Below are 18702 nucleotides of genomic sequence, written 5' to 3' on the forward strand. Positions count from 1 at the left end.
GTACTTTAAACAAACATGTTAAATAACTAAATAAGCAGAGTACCTGACCTGTTGGCCTCCAAAGCACAACGCAAAACAAACGGTAAAGGTGCTGAGTGCATTTTCACTTCTTTCAACTCGCTACAATATTGTTTCAGCTTGCTCACAGGCTGCAAAGAATTTTTAAAATTGATTTAATATATTTTTCAATCTCTTTAATTGTTAGGAATGTCAGATTCTTCTAGTATTTATAAAATGCATATTACACATGGCAAACATTAAGGGATACCAAAGAAATACCTTTATGAATTTCATCTTATTATGCAAATTTGATATGAAATATTAAAACCATTCTACTTTTATTAACTGTGCAAAAAATCTACTATTTTCAATCTTCAGAGTCACATTAAATTATAAATAAATATAAATAATAACTAATACTAATAAAATAATAAAATAAATATACCGTATAGTTAAGAGAAAAGTATTACTATGCTGCATACCATATCTGTATTTACACAATGTTGTAAGAAGAAGCTACCCTGGTCCATATTATCACGTGATAAATGATGAAGAGACTTCAAAATATGGAAACTTATATCTTCGAAGCCAAGAGTTATCAAAGTCAAACACAGGTTCATTGCATCTAGAAATAGGAAAACAGAAAAAAATAAAATGCTTGTTTAACTATTTTAGCATTAAACCACTAAGGGAAGTAAATATATTTTAAAAGTATCATTAACATACTGTTTAACATGACCAATCAATCAAATTTGAGACCACCTTTTTCAGCATTATTTATATTATCAATGGAATTCACTTTTCCCACTAAAAATGCAATGCCAAAATTTTTAGAAGCATCACCACTGTAATGTGATACAAGGATAGGAGATAAGAGAAACATTTCTAGACCTGTTAAGAGAGGAAAAAAGGGATGAAGATTATCGACAGCTATCAAGCAGATTAAACATGCTGGGATCCAAAAGTGACTTTCACTTTACTTAAAGAAAGCTATATTCAGTATTTACAATCTCCCTTTTCGTTAAATTCATGAACAGCTGTCATAACTGAAGCTCTGCTAGTGTCGTTTGCAAAAAGGACTCCACGCTTTACCACTTTCCTATAAAGTCTTAATGGATTTTATAAGTTAAAATTTTGATACATTAATATTGTATGCAAATTAAAGGTGGTTTATAATATTTAAAAAAATCGTTTAAAATGATTTAAAGCAAAGCAAATGAATCCATAGGCATGATAGGAAAATAATATTTTACTTTAAATATTCAACAAAAAACAATTGTTTTTGGAGACATTACTGACTGTTGCAAAGAACTGAAAGTGCTTGCCCGCTAAACCCTGCGTAGTATTTCCATGCAAAATACCATGGTAGCAATTGAGAACATACCTGGAATTAATTCCYTTTCAAATCTTATGCGCTCTTTAATGTCTTTGATGTACTGAGGATATCCAGCCTTGGCAAGGCTTAAAATCACCTGCATCAAAACCCTATCCATAAGATACCCTTCAGTCTTCTCAACCTCTTCTAGAGTCTGGAAACCAGAATAAGTGTAAGTTTAATAAACTTTATACCTGACTCAAAACATGATACGTTAAAAGAATAAAATTCACAAAAAGCTGAGGTTTTTTCTTTTACATTTTTAAACATTGGTTTTAGACACACAAAAGATGGTAGGGAGAATACCAACAATCTAGAGAGAGACAGTCTCAAACACCTCTAGATTTTAAAAAGAAAAAGGGACTGATAAAGGGATAATAGATAGATTCTCTGTAATACCTAATAATATATGAAAATATCAGAGAGATGACTTTCAAAAAAATTGCTATGAAAAGAGATCGCAATTAGTCAAACTTTTTGTTATTGCTTGGAAGAAGATTGGTTGAGGAAGATTGGCTTAATTTGTAAGCCATAGAAATATATCGTTTCCCACATTCTCCTCCTCGAGTTGGTCCTTCCATTTGATACCACTCATTAAACTCAAAACAATTTTCTCTGCTGTTTCCTTACCAGAATTTCAACTAAACAAAGGACTGTTTTGTAGTTGAGTATTCATGAAAGTTAGCCTCTAAAGCAGCATTATCTTACCCAAGCTTTGTGAATACCCAAGTTTGTTTGTATGAACTCTTACAAAAATTCAGGTTTACCGGAAAGATTCAATGGCTTCAGTGGGAGCAGAATAACTTTATACATACCACATACACTGTTTGTCTCTTGAATAAATTAAAAAAAAAATTATTATATCACTCACTAGTGAACATTATTTACCATATCTTCACATAGAGTAAAAAGCAGCTATCAAAAGAAAAACTTTTGTTTTTAAATGAAGTATGAAACTGCTTTCAGTTAACCAGCTACTCAGATACAAAAAAAAAAAAAAAAAAAAAATCTTTATTTGCTACTGACTATCAGGAAACAAGTTTTAAAATAAAGTATTAGTCCATACATACAGATAGAAAGCATTCCAGAGTTAAACTGACTTAAAGACAAACTAAACCATATTTAAACGCTAACTTGCAATACCTTTTTGATGCTGTCAGCATCACCCTTTTCAGCATACACATTCAGTAATGATAAATAGGTGTCTGGGCCAGGCTCAACACCAGCCATCCTCATCACTGAGAGGATATTTTCTGCACTCTTCATATCTCTAAAAACATTCAAAAGAAAGAATCTCAGTCAATTTAATCATAATATTTATTGCAACTTGCATATTTCCTCATTCAATTAATAATTAAACAGAACAAAATGAGCAGAAACAAAGTCTAAGAACACAACAAGCATAGAAAAACCTATTTTAACTAAGTAAACCCCAAAGGTCAAAGTGCAAATCTTTTAATTATCGTATTATTTTGAATACTTATTTCAACTTCAGCAGTGGAAAAAGTTCAAAAATTTAAGTACAGCAAATTTCTTTTTCAAATAGTACAAAAATAGTGATTATCTTGAAATTCAACCTTTTCAAATACAAGAAAAAAAATCTACTTTTCTTAAACAGTTGCTTTGCCTGAAAATGCATATAAAAAGTCTTTTATACATTATTTAAAGCCATTACATTAGTCCTAGTTTTGCAGCTTTTAAGTTTTCTGTACAATATCAATTTATAATACAGTAAATTTTAAAAAAAAGTATTAACATTACCCTGATCTTGCATGACCTTTCACAAGGCTACTGAATACCGCCTCTGTGATTGGGAGATCTTTGTTCTTCATAAACCCAAGAACTTTACTGAAAAATATTACGACAATGATTAGAACATTTTTTGTTTGAGAAGATAAAGTCCTGAGCTACCGCTGTGCTGATGGACAAGTACTGTAACAAACAGAAATAAATATTGACGTCATTGAGCAACTATAGTTTGGGATGTTGCATAATATGCTCATAATACGATCAATTTCATTTTTCCAATGACTTACATTTATCACTTAAAAATATGCACAGACATGAATATAGTTTTTTTTTGGTTTTATCTTCCTTTATTTATTTTTCACGCTCAGCAATCACACTGTTATAACTTAAAGGCAACCTTTCTAAAATTAATGCAACTAATGATACATGGATATCCAGTAAGAAGCTCTGTGTAACAACATCAACAGGAAAAAAATTGCTATTTGCTCCTTAGCCCATTCTATCCTCAAATAAATATCTGCCTTTCCCAGTAGCCATTTTCTTACAAAGCAAGCTTCATAACCTCACATTTTTTTACAGGCTCTAGAAATGACAAAATAACTTATTTTCAGAGCAACTTAAAAGACAATTTGATTTGAACACACTGGTCCATCACTTATTTTTATTTTGCTCGCGTAGGTTCCAGCTGTATCTAAGAAACTGCTATTCAATGCTTGATTAAAATATACTTAATCCCCTTTGCTTTGCTCAAAAATTTTAAGGATTACCCTGAAATGAGTTTGAACATTAATGGCAGGAAATCTGAGAAACAGATTCCTTGATGCAATTCATTTAACCATAAATGCAAAGGAATACCTGGCTCCTTCAATGTCGCCCTCATTGCAATAAGCAGCAATCAACCTTTGGTATGTAACCTGCAGAAAACAAAGGGGAAGTTAATGATTTCTAACCAGTAAATGATATTGCTATTGAGAAAGAAGATATCATTAAAGGATACCTACTCGATTGGGCTGCACATTAGCTTCCTCCATTCTGGCCAAAAATTCGGTTGGAGAGAACTTATGCTCATTCTGAAGGTAGACTTTAAGTAAAGCATTATAATGGCTTGTATCATACACAGCACCTAAGGAAATATTTCAGGCACAGTCACTGAGTGTAGATTCTTTAAATTGAATGTGATTTTATAGCTTTTCCAGATAATTAATTTCATATCAATTTTATTTTGTACCGGCTTTATGCACAATCAGGTTGCTTCCTTTTAACCAACTTTGCAACACCAGACAGCTATTTAACAAGGCGCATTTGCTTTTAAAAGGCTAAAACATATCAAGAGTACAGAAACATCAATGCTCACATACATTCCATTCTGCAGTCTGCTATAGGTGAATTTTACAGATTTAGCAATATTACTCTCAAGAATCAGTTTTTTCTATGAGACATTTGTAGATAAATGACTAAATTAAAATAAAAAGTATCATCTAATAAAATAGCTGATAACACCAGGAACACTCAGGCCACCAGATACCAAGGTAACTGCTCAACATCTAACTGAGAAATAAAATACGTTCTTACAATAATCAAAAGCAAGCAGAAGTCTGATTTAAGCACCGGGGGGGGGGGGGATTATTATTAAACACCCCTAGATGTCAGTATAACTCCCAGAATAGGAAATAGGTCTCTCACTGCAATAACAAAACCTAGTGTTCATTTGCTAATGAATATTTGCCATTATAACCTAACATTTAAACACCATTAAAATGCATTCAGTCTTCTGTTACAAAGAAAGCAACCTGGCAACGCTAAAGCACATCGCTGTTCTTTCACGATGGACTGAAAAACACACCTACCCAGTTCTTTCATTTTGTCCCATATCATATGGGCTAGTTCTGTTCTTTCAGATGACACTACCTCTGGTAATAAAGCACCACAACTTCGCAACAAAAGCAAGGCCTGGTTACTCCCTGGAGACCCTGCAGTAAAAAAAGAACATTGTTAACAGATCTAATTCAGGTTAAATGGAAAGAGTCACCTAAATAAATAAATATATACATACATACATACATGCAACAAGTCTGTCAGATATAAAAACCCCTGGGAACTATATTTTTAAATGAGTACATGCATTTTTTGCCTCTATTGTTTAGTGATTCAAAGGTAATATTAAAACAATTATTTAAAATATTTTTATAGACTATTACTGTCTAAATTTAGGGCTTTTAGGTTCCTATGGTAAGTTCTGCAAGTAATCACATACACTTCTGAAGAGGTAGGTACTCATCCTTTTGAACGGTGTTCCAAATTTCTTTTAAAAAAATTTCTTTTTGTAGCTCTTGGATAGTAAATTGGTTTCAGGCTTTTCTTGCAGCCAAAAACAGTCCACACAACAGAAGTGTCAGAGTAACAGCCTTTTCAAAGGAGACAAATTTGCATAACCCATACCAAACTCACCTCCTACATCCCAAGTTCTACCAGTGCTTATGTCAGTTCAGGATTATACCCAAACAAGTTAGGATGAAGAAACTCACAAGACGCCATCATAATTTATCCATCTGTCTGACAGAGGCTTTTGTTTTTCAGCAGTGTCAATGCGGACCCCTAAATAAGCTTTAAATTCACTCGAAAAGGAACAGCCCTATAACCCTGCTGAGCTTGCAGTCTATTCAACCTGTTATTTTGTTGCTATGCTATTGCTGAAACTACTGTTAACCTCCAATTTTTGTTCATGAAGCGAGATGACTTAAGTCTAAAGCTGAAAAGCAAGTCTGCTGGCAAACAGTACGAATTGTGTATCTGAATGCTTCCTTCAGCATGAAAATGCTACCATTACTAGGAACTGAAGTGAAAGATAGAAGGGAAAACTTCATGTTTAAGTAGAATATAGCCACAACGAATTTCTTCATAAATTACACATTTAATATTAGTAGAAAAAATAAGATTTGAGACTGACCCATTGAAATACATACATTTTCTTATATAGAAGAATTTTCTTTGAAATTCAAAAGTTTTACTGAACAGGACACCCAAAAGATTAAGCAATGACACTACTATATACTGAAAACTATTCCTGATAAAACATGGCATTTAGTACAGTAATGAGCTCAGCTGAGCAGAAATTCAAAGAAGCAGCACAACAAATCTTAAATTCAGATGATCCAGTACTCTAAATTTCCAGTACTTTAAATTTCCCAATCTAAGATCTATAAAGATCATTTCATCCTAAAAGGAACATAACCTTCTAGCAAATTTCTGAAACTGCACAATACTTCAAACCAGTATCATACTGTTCCAAAACTGCTATTCAAAGATGCTCAGCATGAGTTTCCACTATTAGCATCTATTTTAGCTCCATCCACATTCAAGATCAAACAAATGAGACAACTTTTGCCTAGAGAATAGTGAAGGAAGCTAAGAAAAAGTCTACCTCCTCCAACCTCTGCACATAACATCAGGGATGCCAAAAACAACTACAAACCTAGTTGTCTGTCTTGGGCTGCACTACTGCTCCTGATGCAAAGTATGGCAGGGCTGCCACATACTTCACAGATTACCAGGGAAGCTCAAGACACAGCATTTTTCCTATCATGTCTATATAAGCAAACCCAGCAATTTCTAATAAAAAGGAGAGTTCCTTCAGAAAGCAGTGTATTGCTTAAAAAAAAAGGGGGGGGGCAAAAAATGTTAACCCTTTCCTATCACAGAAGGAAGGCATACTTCAGAAGTGATTTCTTCTAACAAGGAACAAGATAAATGCATGACTGCATAAAAAACATAAAAAAAAAATTAAGGTTTTCTATCCCAAACTGAAACATACACGCAGACTTGAATGATTCAGACTTCCAAAATGATTTGAAGTCTGCACCATCATAAATGCTTTGTAAGTGATTTCCAAATTGTCATACCAACTCACCAAAGTTGCATACAGCCCAACATAGAGGCAGAAGCTGCTGCAAGTAAAAGTATCTCCAGCTGCTGCTACTAACTATAAGTGTAATGGAAATTGTACATATTCCAGAGCATGCCACAGTAACTTAATTTTTGATTAATTATACAGAACTGTGGAAGCAGCTATATGATTATAAAATAAAGGCAAAATAAAATAAAAATATTCAAATGCAGGAAAATCAGCTCAAAAATTTCTGCTCAATAGCAGAAAGCTATATAAGGCTTAAAATTAGACAAAAATTTGATAATATTTATACTAATGACTGAGTACACTGAAAGTCAAAGGACAGGAAAAAAAGTTAGGAATATGAGTATGGGAAGGTAGAGCACAAGACAGCCACATCAATCACCATGTTTTTCTTCTGTAATTAGAAACTGAAGGTTACAAACACATGCAAACCCTTTTTAGAAATAAACCGTAACCTCCCACACTTTTGCTAAAATAGTTTCTAATGTTGCTATTAGAAATAGAAATGAGGATTGAGATTTTCAAATGGAAATATTAGTCATTTATTCAAATGGCACCCGAGTTAAATCGTTTGAGAAATTTTACCCTGTTTTTTTAAACTCTAAAAAACAACCGCTGCTTGAAATACACTTACATAGCCAAATGAAATCACTACAAGCAATTATCTTCTTGCTAGCGTGACTCCCTAAAAACTGTGTAACTAATCAAAGATCATGAAGAATTGTGTTTTGAAGGTAAGCAGAGAGACATAAAACCCTTGCCTACCCACACTCACAAATTATAAAGTCTATCCCTAAAAAAGAAAAAGCAGTCAGAACCAGAAAAGACATCACAAGCAAAAAGTCAAAACTAAAAACGTTTAACAGAAAGAGAGCAAGAATTAAAGACTTGGCTTTTAAACAGTAAACTGCAAAACTATAAGAGCTTAAACCCAGATACAGAAGCCAATAACTGTCCAGAGTAACACTCAAAGTTTAAAATTAAAACAAAACAATAAACATTTCTCAATATACTCTCATAGACTACTAATGCTAAAACCCCATTTATTAAATATCTCCACTGTCTCATCTTTTGATCTAACAAGTACCAAATCTCATCATCAACTACAGTACAGTTTATAAAAGATTATTCTGGCTATTTTTAGCCAAAGGAATACTGAATCTTCCAGAATGAACAATGCTTCAGCTATTTATTTTCTTTCTGTTTAAAAAATTAAATCTCTCTGGTCCCAAATATCCACAACTACCTGGGCATGGGGAAACTTGAGATCATCTCCACATTTCCCTATAGAGTTCCATCTTAAAAACAAGTGACACCTTAAGGACAGCATTACATACATAAGCATACATAAGATTACAAAATCTTACATTTTTAAAATATGCTGTATAAAATAGACAGATACGATCCCTGTTGAGTTCACAGTACAGTTTCTATACAACATATGAAAGTTAATATTCAGCAAGGAGGAAAGTGTAACATTACTGCATAAAAATCCATAAAAAGCAGGTGAATATGATAAAGATTTTAAAAGTACACTGAATTTCTACCAGATGTATTAATTACCAAAGAGAAAAAACACTGGAAAAGTGTGTGTTCGAAGCAAACTAACATCTCTAAAACATTTAAAGTCCATTCACCAACACATGCAGTAGGTTAAACAACATCCAAAAGACAAAATTAACATAAATCAGAATTCTTTCATTTAAGTTCTGTGGCTTGACAAATTGTTATACAGTAGCTTTAACAACTTTGTTTTAATTAAAAGAAGCTTACCTGCTCTGCATATTTCATGGAATATTTTTAGTAGAAGGGCTTTAGGGATGCGACCAGTTTTTCTGACAGAGTTATCCAGTTTATTTAATGCCCAGTCAAACTGCCATGCCCGTCTGTTTTGAATTTCTGAATCTGGTTCTTCTTTAACTCTTCCCTCCTGTTGAGGTGCAACTGTAAGGAACCTTGTTTGGTACATCAGATTTCTGCTTAAATAAAAACAAAACAAAAAAAAACACACAGAGCTTACACTTCTTTGAGTGATTTTACAACTACCCTGGCCACACTTAAACGTTTAAAAAAAAAGATAATCTTCTTCTATTTCTTGCTCATAAACAACCAGTTTCTCAAAAATATTCTGCATTGATTTAAACAAACAAAGGTAGGCAATTCATTTCACTGCACTTTGTTAGCCTTTCTGCCTAAAAAGATGGATATAGTCATATATACTTTCTCACAGTGACAATTGTTTATGTGAGGTTAAAAATAAAGTATGACAACTACAAGAAATGTGATGAAGTGTTCTTATTTCTAGCAAAACAACAGGAGCTTGCCTTTTTTTAAAAAAACAAAAAAAAACCAAGTGGATGTACGTAAGAACAAGAAAAATTGTATTTATGCCATACCGGAAACGTGAACAGCCTGTGCAGGACAAAGTATCATTACACACATGCACTTCTTGAAGTCTGTTCTAAAGTGTATGTACAACTGCATAAAATAAACTAAGACTATCCTGCTCCAGATTCCTATACAAAGAAAGTAACAAATACTGGACAGCAAGGTAAGATTCAACAGTTTCTAAAATTGCCTTCCCTCCTCACTGTCCCTGTAGCCCAGAGCTCTTCAGCTAAATTTCCTTAAGGGCTCTACACTAGTTAAAAGAGTAGATTTTATACTCCCTCTCACTATGGATATTCCAGAAGTCCTATATTTTGTTTGAAAAGGCAGCCACCAAAAGCAAGAAGTGCAGGCAGGACTTCCCACATGCCTGTAGCTTGCTCATTGCTATCTCCATTGCTGGTTGGCTTCTCACCCTATCAGTGCTAGTTTGAAGACCTAGCAAAGGGAGTCTGGTGGAGGAATAACTTGCTGGCACTACAATGTTTGACAGCACTGGCTGCAAGCTGCTTAATGGCAGAAAGAAACATCAGTGGGCTGTCTGTCAGGGTTTAGCGGAAAAACAGATTGCTGGTTTACCATCTGGTTGTCTCCCGCAAGTAGGAAGTAGCCCAGAGACCACCTTTTTGCTTGCTCGTTGAACTTCAGATTTGTTAACTAGGCAGACTAAGTTCTACGATTAAAATTCTTACTTTAAATAAAAAGAAAAGCATGAAGCAGAATCTTGTTCCTAACAGAGTTGTGAAAAACAATTAAGTAAAAAACGTTTGATTTTTGAAGGCATTCCAAAAAAATCCTTGAGTATTAAGGACCATCATCAACATTCAGCCATTATATTTTTCTAGCTGCAGGCAAATTTTTCCACTGCCAGATCTCCTTGAGTGTCCTCCTGAAGCATTTTTCCAGAGGTCAGCAAATGGATCTACTTTTTTTTTTTTTTTTTTTTGGATTGGGGAGGGACAGGGAAAAGAGAAGTGAAGAATGAAGAAAGATAGACTGCCAAAAAGGAGAGGTCCCCTCCCTCAGTTTCAGTCTTCCCCCTTTTTTGGGTGCAAGCTCCCACTGTTTCCTTTGGGCCAGCTCTCATGTTAATCAGATTCCTCTGTGAGCAAACTAAGCTCACTAACCCAGCCAAACACCAACTCAGTCATATCCCCCCCCCCAAGAAAAAACACCCCCAAAACAAACAAACAAAAAAAACTAGTTACTGTTCCATCAGATTAGAGAATGGAATCGGCTCTTGATGTACAGCAAACACCAGAATGAACAAAAGAAAGGGCTTAGGAATATGTGACTAAAAGCAGAGGAGCATGGAAGAATTAAGGAAATGAAACATAACTGTTGGTAGTAAGCAACTTGTCAGACTAACAAACATTTTTATTACTGATAATACCATTTCTCACTAGAAATCTACATTTTCAGGGGTCTTATTTTGCCTACTTTGTCTTCCTTTTTTGTAGATTCTTCTCCTACTATCTCATCATATAACTAGACCACTGTCAGGAAAAAAAAAAAGAAAAGAAAAGAAACACTGGGCTAATAAGTAAAAATCCAGGAATACAAGGTAAGAATAACAGCAAGATACTAGATCTTCAAATCCTCTCAAGTGTAATATCCAAATGCAATAGCTATAACCTAGAATAACTGTTTAATAATTCATAAATAACTATGGGCTAAATTTACACTATGACTTCCATTACATTAAAGCACAAGTGCCACAAAACTCCTGGGTTTCAGATTAAAATTGGAGTTTAAAAAAAATCTGCTACTGTTGTGTGGTTACATTAGATCTTATGCCACACAGCACACTTGTAAACATAAAATTGATCTGTACTTACATTTCTTAGCTAAAGTACATGCATGGCCGTAACAAAGCCATCTTTCTAAGGATCTCTATGTGCCAAAAGCCACTAACATTTTAAAGCACTTCCATAGCTCCATCAGGTTACATACCGAGACAAAAAAAGCATTTGCATGCTCAAAATCTGCATGAAAAGACTTGATGGCTATAAACTTTCATTTGTTACTAAGCTATCCCTGCTTAATGTTTAGCATGATATTTTAACTACACTAAAATATTATACTGTTATATCAAGTGCTATGCTTATACACTGTAAAATATTGTATGATTTTACAATTATGCGATCTTTAGAAGTTGAGAAGGAACACAGGATTAAGGAGAACAGGAAAAGAAAAGAGGGATAAAAATCAAACAGGTCATGTTAACAGTTTCAATTAGGAAGGCACATAAAAAGGTAGCAAGAAAGGTTTCTAAATATACTAGAGAAAAGAAAATTAAAGAGTACAGATACACCTTAAAACAGAAAAAAATTACAAATCATACACTGTTTAGCTTTTCCAAAAAATGTTAATCATGACCATATATTAAACTAAGTCAATTTTAACAAAGAGGTAGGAATGTGGGTGAGAATAGGGAAGAATGGGCTAAATCACTTTTAGCAACATAAACTATATTCAAGAAATATTTAATGGACCTCACTCAATTCCCAGATCCTTTGGAGTTCTCTTCAAAAATTCATGGGAGACAAGTTGTGGCAAAAACAGAAGCAATGTCAACATAAAAATATGGATCTACACACAGGTAAGTTTTTTAGCACCCATYCTATCTGACATTCTCATTAACAAAATAAGGAGATGGGATGTAGTTTTAATCAGAAAAATGGGTGCACTAGTGGCTTAAAAAAAAAAAGTAAAGATGGCTACCAGGATTTGTTGCAAAATTGGGAAGATATTTCATGGGATCCTAAATTAGTGTATATCCTGACCCAACTGGGACAGGACTGCATGACCCATTTCTGTTTAATAATTTTTATTAACAATTTGGATGACAGAAAAGAAAATAAACTCATAAAATTTGTAGATGGCAGCACACCCCTAATAGTGGGAAACTCTTAAAAGGAGAACATCAGACTCCAAAGCTATCTTGATTCCTTGAAGAAATTGCCTGAAATCAACAAAAAGGAATTTCAATACAGACAAAAGACGAAGTTTAACATTTTGGACAAAAAAACAAATGCAGAAACATAAGGTGGTGTACAATCAACTAGACAACAATACAACAGAAAGAATTGAAAGAGAGCCACAACATGAAACATTGCAAACATGAAACATTATGCAACAAAAAAACATAACTGCAGGACCTACTAACAGAAACAACACAGAGAATTATTCTGCTCATCACTCACAGGACACAGGTCTGAAAGACTCATCTATCCTGTCCCTCTCTCCAAAGACAGAAGCAACTGTATCTAATCCATCCGGCATCACACTGGTAATATTAATAATTAAAATATTAATTGTAATGAAATATTAGAACAAGATACTTTGTCACACCGAAACTTTCTTGTTTGAAAGCTTATAAAATAAGATCAGGAAAAAATTCCAACAGGCATGACCTTAACGTAGCTGATCTTACGGCAGTACCAGAGGTTAAATTAGATAACCTCACAATGTAAATACATTTTTTCAATTACTCTAATTAACTCTGTTCAGAATTAAATGCAATGCTACATAAAATAAAGTGCATGGTACTCCTCCAAAGGCTGCAATAGGTATTTACTTCCGTTATTATCTTTAAACAGCATTTTAAGATCTCCTCCATGTGAACTGCCACTTGCAAGCATATGAAGTCACACAACAAACTTCAGATCTATTTCAATTACCATCTGATTCTTCCCCAAAATGTGTAATTTCTCTTCACTGTATTTCAGAATTGTGTTTCTTTGTACCTACCTGGAGAGAAGCTCAAAAGAATAGATTAAGCCTAAAGCAAACCGCAGTGGTTTTTTAATATAAAGTGAACTCTCTCCTACTCCCACAATCACAAGATTAAAAGTAGCCTTCCAGTTTTCAGCTTTCTCTCTACATTCACAAGGATTAAAAATGTAGATCCTGCCCACATAGGAAAGGTTAAGCCATTATATTTTTGTAAACCCAATGTACAAAACCCCTCATTCTGCAATAAAGGCAACTTTTCATCCTCCAATTTAGCTTAGAAAGTTTGGAAAGTAATTACTTGTTTCCTGTATTTCTAGAGCAAACTCAAAGACAGTGCATTTGATTTTCTAAAGGAACAGAAGTATCTTATTTACACATCAGCCTGAATAAAAAGTGTCTCCTATCTTTCCCAAAATTCAAAAAAGTAGGTGGTTTCAGTGATCTGCCAGGCAGGAGTGGTAAGTTTCTGTAAAACATCACCAAATCCAAACATTCAAGAGAGAATTACAGAGCCACCACATGGATTTTTGCTTCTCTTTATCAGAGCCACAGTGAGGTAGTAGCTATGCTTTTTCTATGCAACTAAAAGTGCTGAGTATTTTCCTAAACTGGCAAAAGATATATGAAATAATTTTTGAAATACAAGCCATGCTCAAGGTAAAATAATGGTAAACTTAAAAGGATAAAATTTATTACTGTATATAAAAGCACTGCAGACTTAAGTTAAATAGACCAACTTTTAAACCAACTTTATCAACTGATACCTCAGCATGAATCAGATGACTGCTAAATGTTATTTTCTCTGATTTACTTATGGTCACATACAAAAATAAAGGCCACAATGATCAGACCACAGAATGAAGATCATTTTTTCAGCAAAATACAATAGGATACTATGAGAAAAGTTTTTTCATGTAGACTGAGAAACCTCAGGCTTCTTAGAGAATATCTTAAAACTTTAGGTACGTGATTCACAAGAAGCAAAGCAGAAAAGGCTTGCTTTGTGCTACTTCTTAGGAAAAGGAAGTCTCTATTTAGAGACTTTTTACTTTGGTCAGTAAATCATATACAACAGCAGTGCAGCTCACAGAACTTTACTATGATAATAAGTTACTCCAGTGTTACCAAGAATAGGTCTACTGAATGTTGCTTCTGAATTTAATGCAGATCACTTTTATCATTTTGCTAATATAAAGCAATTAAGCATTTGACTTTGGATTTCTGTCCACTTCTGACAGGTTCCTGAGTATGACAATGAACAAGCAGAAGCAACTTGTTTGCTGCTAATTTATATAAATTGTACCATGAATCATCTGRGTTTTTAAGACAGGGCTTCCCCATAGCTCAATCAAATTCCCAGATATAAAACTAGATTCTTTAACAAGGTATTCTCCCTGTCTCACCAACATGCTCCCATCCTGCACAAACATGCTACAACTTATCAAAAGCCAACAAAGTCTTTACAAGGACAACTAAAAAAGTGTTGCACATGGCACTCTTACCAACTTCATCAGCAAGTATCCCCTCTGAATTGGACAGAACAAAGATTATAACACAGATCTTGCAGAAGGAGAAGTTTTCACTACAGAAAATTTTGCTGTTTTGAGGGAGATGCTCTTTTCTCTGCAGTCATGAGAACTGACATCCAAACTCACAGATGAGAATGTCAAAATTAAGAAGCGGCAGCAAGGCCAAGATGCTTTGAGAGACTTGCATATAAAGAGTTTACTTGATTTTTGTGCTCAGCTATGGTTTTATGGTCCATGCCTTAGAAGCTTAATTATCCTCATTTGCTTTGTGAATAGAAAGGGTGCCAACTTTAGGATGAGCATCCTGGCACTTGTACATCTAAAAGTGCAGTTCAGCAATATAGCTGAATTGATCTAATGGCATGCAGTCATCCAAAGCAATAGTCCCAGTCCTTCTTTTCCCTTTGCTCATGGTCCCACCCTTCTAGAGTTCATCAGATCTTTAACTGATTCAATACAATTTGTTAATCCATCAGAATTTCTTTTCTTGGCAGCCCAGCAAAGGAAATCACCTCAGTAATAGGTCAAATGAGCACCCTGAGTTAGTGCAGAACAACTGGGCTGGTAATGAGGCCTGAGGAGAATGGAGCCAACCCCTTCTCTCCCCACACAAACTTTTCCACAGCAGCAACCAGACAGATTTAGTTCAGTTGTAACATCAAACCATGAGACCTAGAGTACATAAAGTCCTGAAAAGATATTCAGACCTTAATTCCAAATCCACTATGAACACGTGTGGTTTGTTATGGCATTCTCAACTGTCAGCTACTATAGCAAATTTAAGTATCCCTTCACTTAGTGAAGCTTCTATGAAGAAAGTTCCAAAAAACTTACTGCAGAAATCACTGTAGAGCTAAAGTTTGTTGCTGCAGATCTGAAGTTTGTTGTTTTGGTTTGTCATGGTGCATTTATTTTGTTCCAAGTGCAAGGCACGAGAGGGATGTAGTATATCTCAGTGTATATTTCATGTCATTTAATACTGGAGGTAGACATGTGAAATGGAAAAATGTCCCTTAGATTTGATCTGAGGTTTTTGCTGTAAAATGGTCCTCAGCAATCCAGTGCAGCTGAATATCCATCTATTGTCTTAAACAATTTTCAGAAGCAGCTTAGGTTAAATCTGCACAAAATTAAATGAGGAACACTCCCATAAACTAGTCCATCAGCTCAACTATGGAACACCCAGCAGCAGCATCAGTCATTGCAGTGAGACTACCTTAAACCAGCCCATCCATTCTGTCCCGATATGCTCAAACTTGGCTCAGTCACAGAAGGAAAATCAACTGACATGATTGGCAATTGCTAGGAAAAAACATCTTCCACAGCAGCATTTAGTGTTGCATTCTGATTGTACATCCAAAATCACTTTAATTCCCCTACCTCCACTCCTGATCCCCATCTATCCCTTAATTCAAATTCTTATCCACAGGCCCAAATGTGATCTTGCAGACAAGGAGTGCAGTCTCACCTCTCTTTATTCTCCTTTTACTCTCTTGTTCTCCAGCATTAGGAAAAACACTACAGGAAAGGTTGCAGTGGAACACATCCAGGGAATAAACACTGATCCGCAAAAGGAAGTCAACTAACTTAAGGTGATTTTATGATCTACATCAGCAATCTAGCTGCAGGCTATAAGGTCTCACTAGCTCAGTAACAGACCTTGGCAAATATGCAATTAGTCCTTTGATGTTTTGCATAACTACTTAACCATACCAAAGATGCTTACTGTGCTTCTATGAAACTTCAACTGATTATCACTCCTGTTAATTATGTATAAATGGCCATTAGAATCAAATGTTTTTTACTGCAGGTCTAATAACACACTAACAAAACTTATTATACTACTTACCAGCAGACAGGAAAAGTTATTTGTGATTATCCATTCTAATGATAGTGTATGCATGCCACCCGCCTAACAGTTTAAAATCATGGACAAACAGGTAACTGCATTTCATATGACAGACTGAGTTTCAAGATGACTGAGGATTTGTCCACCTCACACCCCTATGGTTCAGATCTTGCAACAGGCATCCATTCAAGATTTGAACTGGTACGTTCTTGCACCATTGTAAATACCTACCAATGTAAGGCTTGTACTTTTGTTAATACATACATTATTTTAAGACTGTAGAGTAGAAGTAGAGTTTATACTTTGGCTATGGTAGTCTCACGACAGTATGTTAAACCTGAGCTATTTGAAATCCACTTTGGATGGTCATGGAAAGTCGTGCTTAAGTTTCCTTTCGTTATTCAATGAGGCAGGAACTGCTTTCCTGGAGAGAAGGCAACAGAGAAGAAAATCTAAAACCTAGCTATCTTCCTCACTATTATAGTTGCAGATGCACTTCAAAGTGCTGACTTCAATCTAAGAATTTAATATAATTTGAAACCTTATTTACATTTATAGCCACCTCTCTACCCACTGCATATCATATTGGCTCTGAGCAGACAGGCAACATATCCTGAGCGTCTCTAGAATTACACAAGCGTAACAAGTAGTCCAACCATCTTTTGGGTACTCTACATTTTGGGGATGGTAATTAGGACCTTCCTGGAAGATTCAAGGCTATACGATGTTCTGATGAAAACTCTGCTTGAAGGTGAACGCTTGTTGTTACACATCTCTAAAGAATCAATAGATTTGCATCTTTTCCGTAACCACTATTTTAATGAAAGAATCAAAACTACATCTGAAGTGACTTCACATGTTCAGTGCTAAAACAACTCTTACAAGCACATGTAAACATATTACAAATAGCATAGAGATAGCATATAGAGTCATTTACTCAGTTCTCTGGCTAAATGTTGGATTATTCCTTGTTGTTGCTTACTCACTCTTAAAACAGGTTGTGGTTTTTTTTTTTTTTACACTATCATAACCAGAGCTTCTTCAATATTCTCTGGGATTGATAGTAGTGAACTGCATTTCATTGTCAAAATACCATCTTGGGACCCAGATAGCGAGTCTAAATGTTGTCCATATATCAAAGTCACTCTATTTCTTTAAGAGGTTCGTTTCCAGAAGTTAATGGTTAGATGGAAGAAAAAACATTGAGCAGTTACTTAAACTAAACACTGAAATGAGATTATATGCTTACATGTGTAATTTCAGTTCATAAGCATTGTCCCTACTTTACACTTTGGTTCTAGAGCGTCGCTTATACTCACTAGGATGTCTAAATTCACACACTAAATAAGATTTTAGATTAAATATTGTCTTAGGGATGAAATTACTGGACAGAAAGGTACAAATTTTAATGTGTTCTTCAGTCTTACTCCAATATAAGTCACAGATTAGACTGCAACCTGAGAACAATGAAAGGCATCACTGCTGTTTTCTGTGAACATATTCTCTATCAAGCACCTGCTTTCTCTAAGCATAATTTTTTTAATTATACTTAATTTAGCCTGACTATTAAAGTTGTCAGCAACTGAACCATCCCACATGACTCCTTTTACACATGAAAACATAGTAGAGTATAACTGGAAGCAAAAAGGTAACATTTGTGAAAAAGATCAGCCATTAAAGCCAGAAAAGAACACTGTATAAAGCACTTCAAGTTCTTTCCAGAAATACAGTCCCAGCAAGTACTGTTAGTCCCTCATCAAATCATACATGTATTTTGTGAACACTTCTTGCAACTAACTATTTTATGAAATACTGCTTCCATTAGAGGAAAACAAAAAATTGGCTGAAATGGCACAAGGTACAAAAGTTTATCTATGACTAAATTTGTAGTTCTGTTGGTAAGCATATCTCTCCTGAGTTCCTTATTCCTTCCTTCACAAGTTCTACCCTATTCTTCACATCAGCTCTAGTATTTAATGATTGGTTTTATTTTAATCACTAAAACCAGCAGAAAACTAACCTTTTCTTGGTATGGGTTAGTTTTCTGTCAGGCTACTCAATCAAATCAGCTCACTACAGGTTTGATAAACACCAGCGTTGGTGCAAAGGGAGTAAGTAGCAGTAATCTGCCTATTTGGGGAGAGGTGAGACTTCCCCTCTAGCA

At 34.7% G+C, this 18702-nt stretch overlaps 1 protein-coding gene across 2 annotated transcripts in view; it reads right to left on the bottom strand.

The window, feature by feature from the left end:
- LRPPRC (leucine rich pentatricopeptide repeat containing) overlaps nucleotides 1–9008 on the bottom strand; it is an 86122-nt gene extending 77114 nt beyond the window's left edge. For both annotated transcript variants that reach the window (XM_026072291.1, XM_026072292.1), the window contains exons 1-9: nucleotides 8808–9008; nucleotides 4972–5094; nucleotides 4126–4247; nucleotides 3980–4038; nucleotides 3137–3223; nucleotides 2519–2645; nucleotides 1385–1529; nucleotides 483–625; nucleotides 44–149 (exon numbers count right to left, since the gene is read on the bottom strand). In XM_026072291.1, the coding sequence (XP_025928076.1) occupies nucleotides 44–149; nucleotides 483–625; nucleotides 1385–1529; nucleotides 2519–2645; nucleotides 3137–3223; nucleotides 3980–4038; nucleotides 4126–4247; nucleotides 4972–5094; nucleotides 8808–9003 (1108 nt within the window). In that variant the 5' untranslated portion in view covers nucleotides 9004–9008. The remainder of the gene's footprint in view (nucleotides 1–43; nucleotides 150–482; nucleotides 626–1384; nucleotides 1530–2518; nucleotides 2646–3136; nucleotides 3224–3979; nucleotides 4039–4125; nucleotides 4248–4971; nucleotides 5095–8807) is intronic.
- Nucleotides 9009–18702: the final 9694 nt, after the last annotated feature.

Source organism: Apteryx rowi, unplaced genomic scaffold (assembly GCF_003343035.1).
Source record: "Apteryx rowi isolate R43461 unplaced genomic scaffold, aptRow1 scaffold_34, whole genome shotgun sequence".
Taxonomy (NCBI): Eukaryota; Metazoa; Chordata; class Aves; order Apterygiformes; family Apterygidae; genus Apteryx; species Apteryx rowi.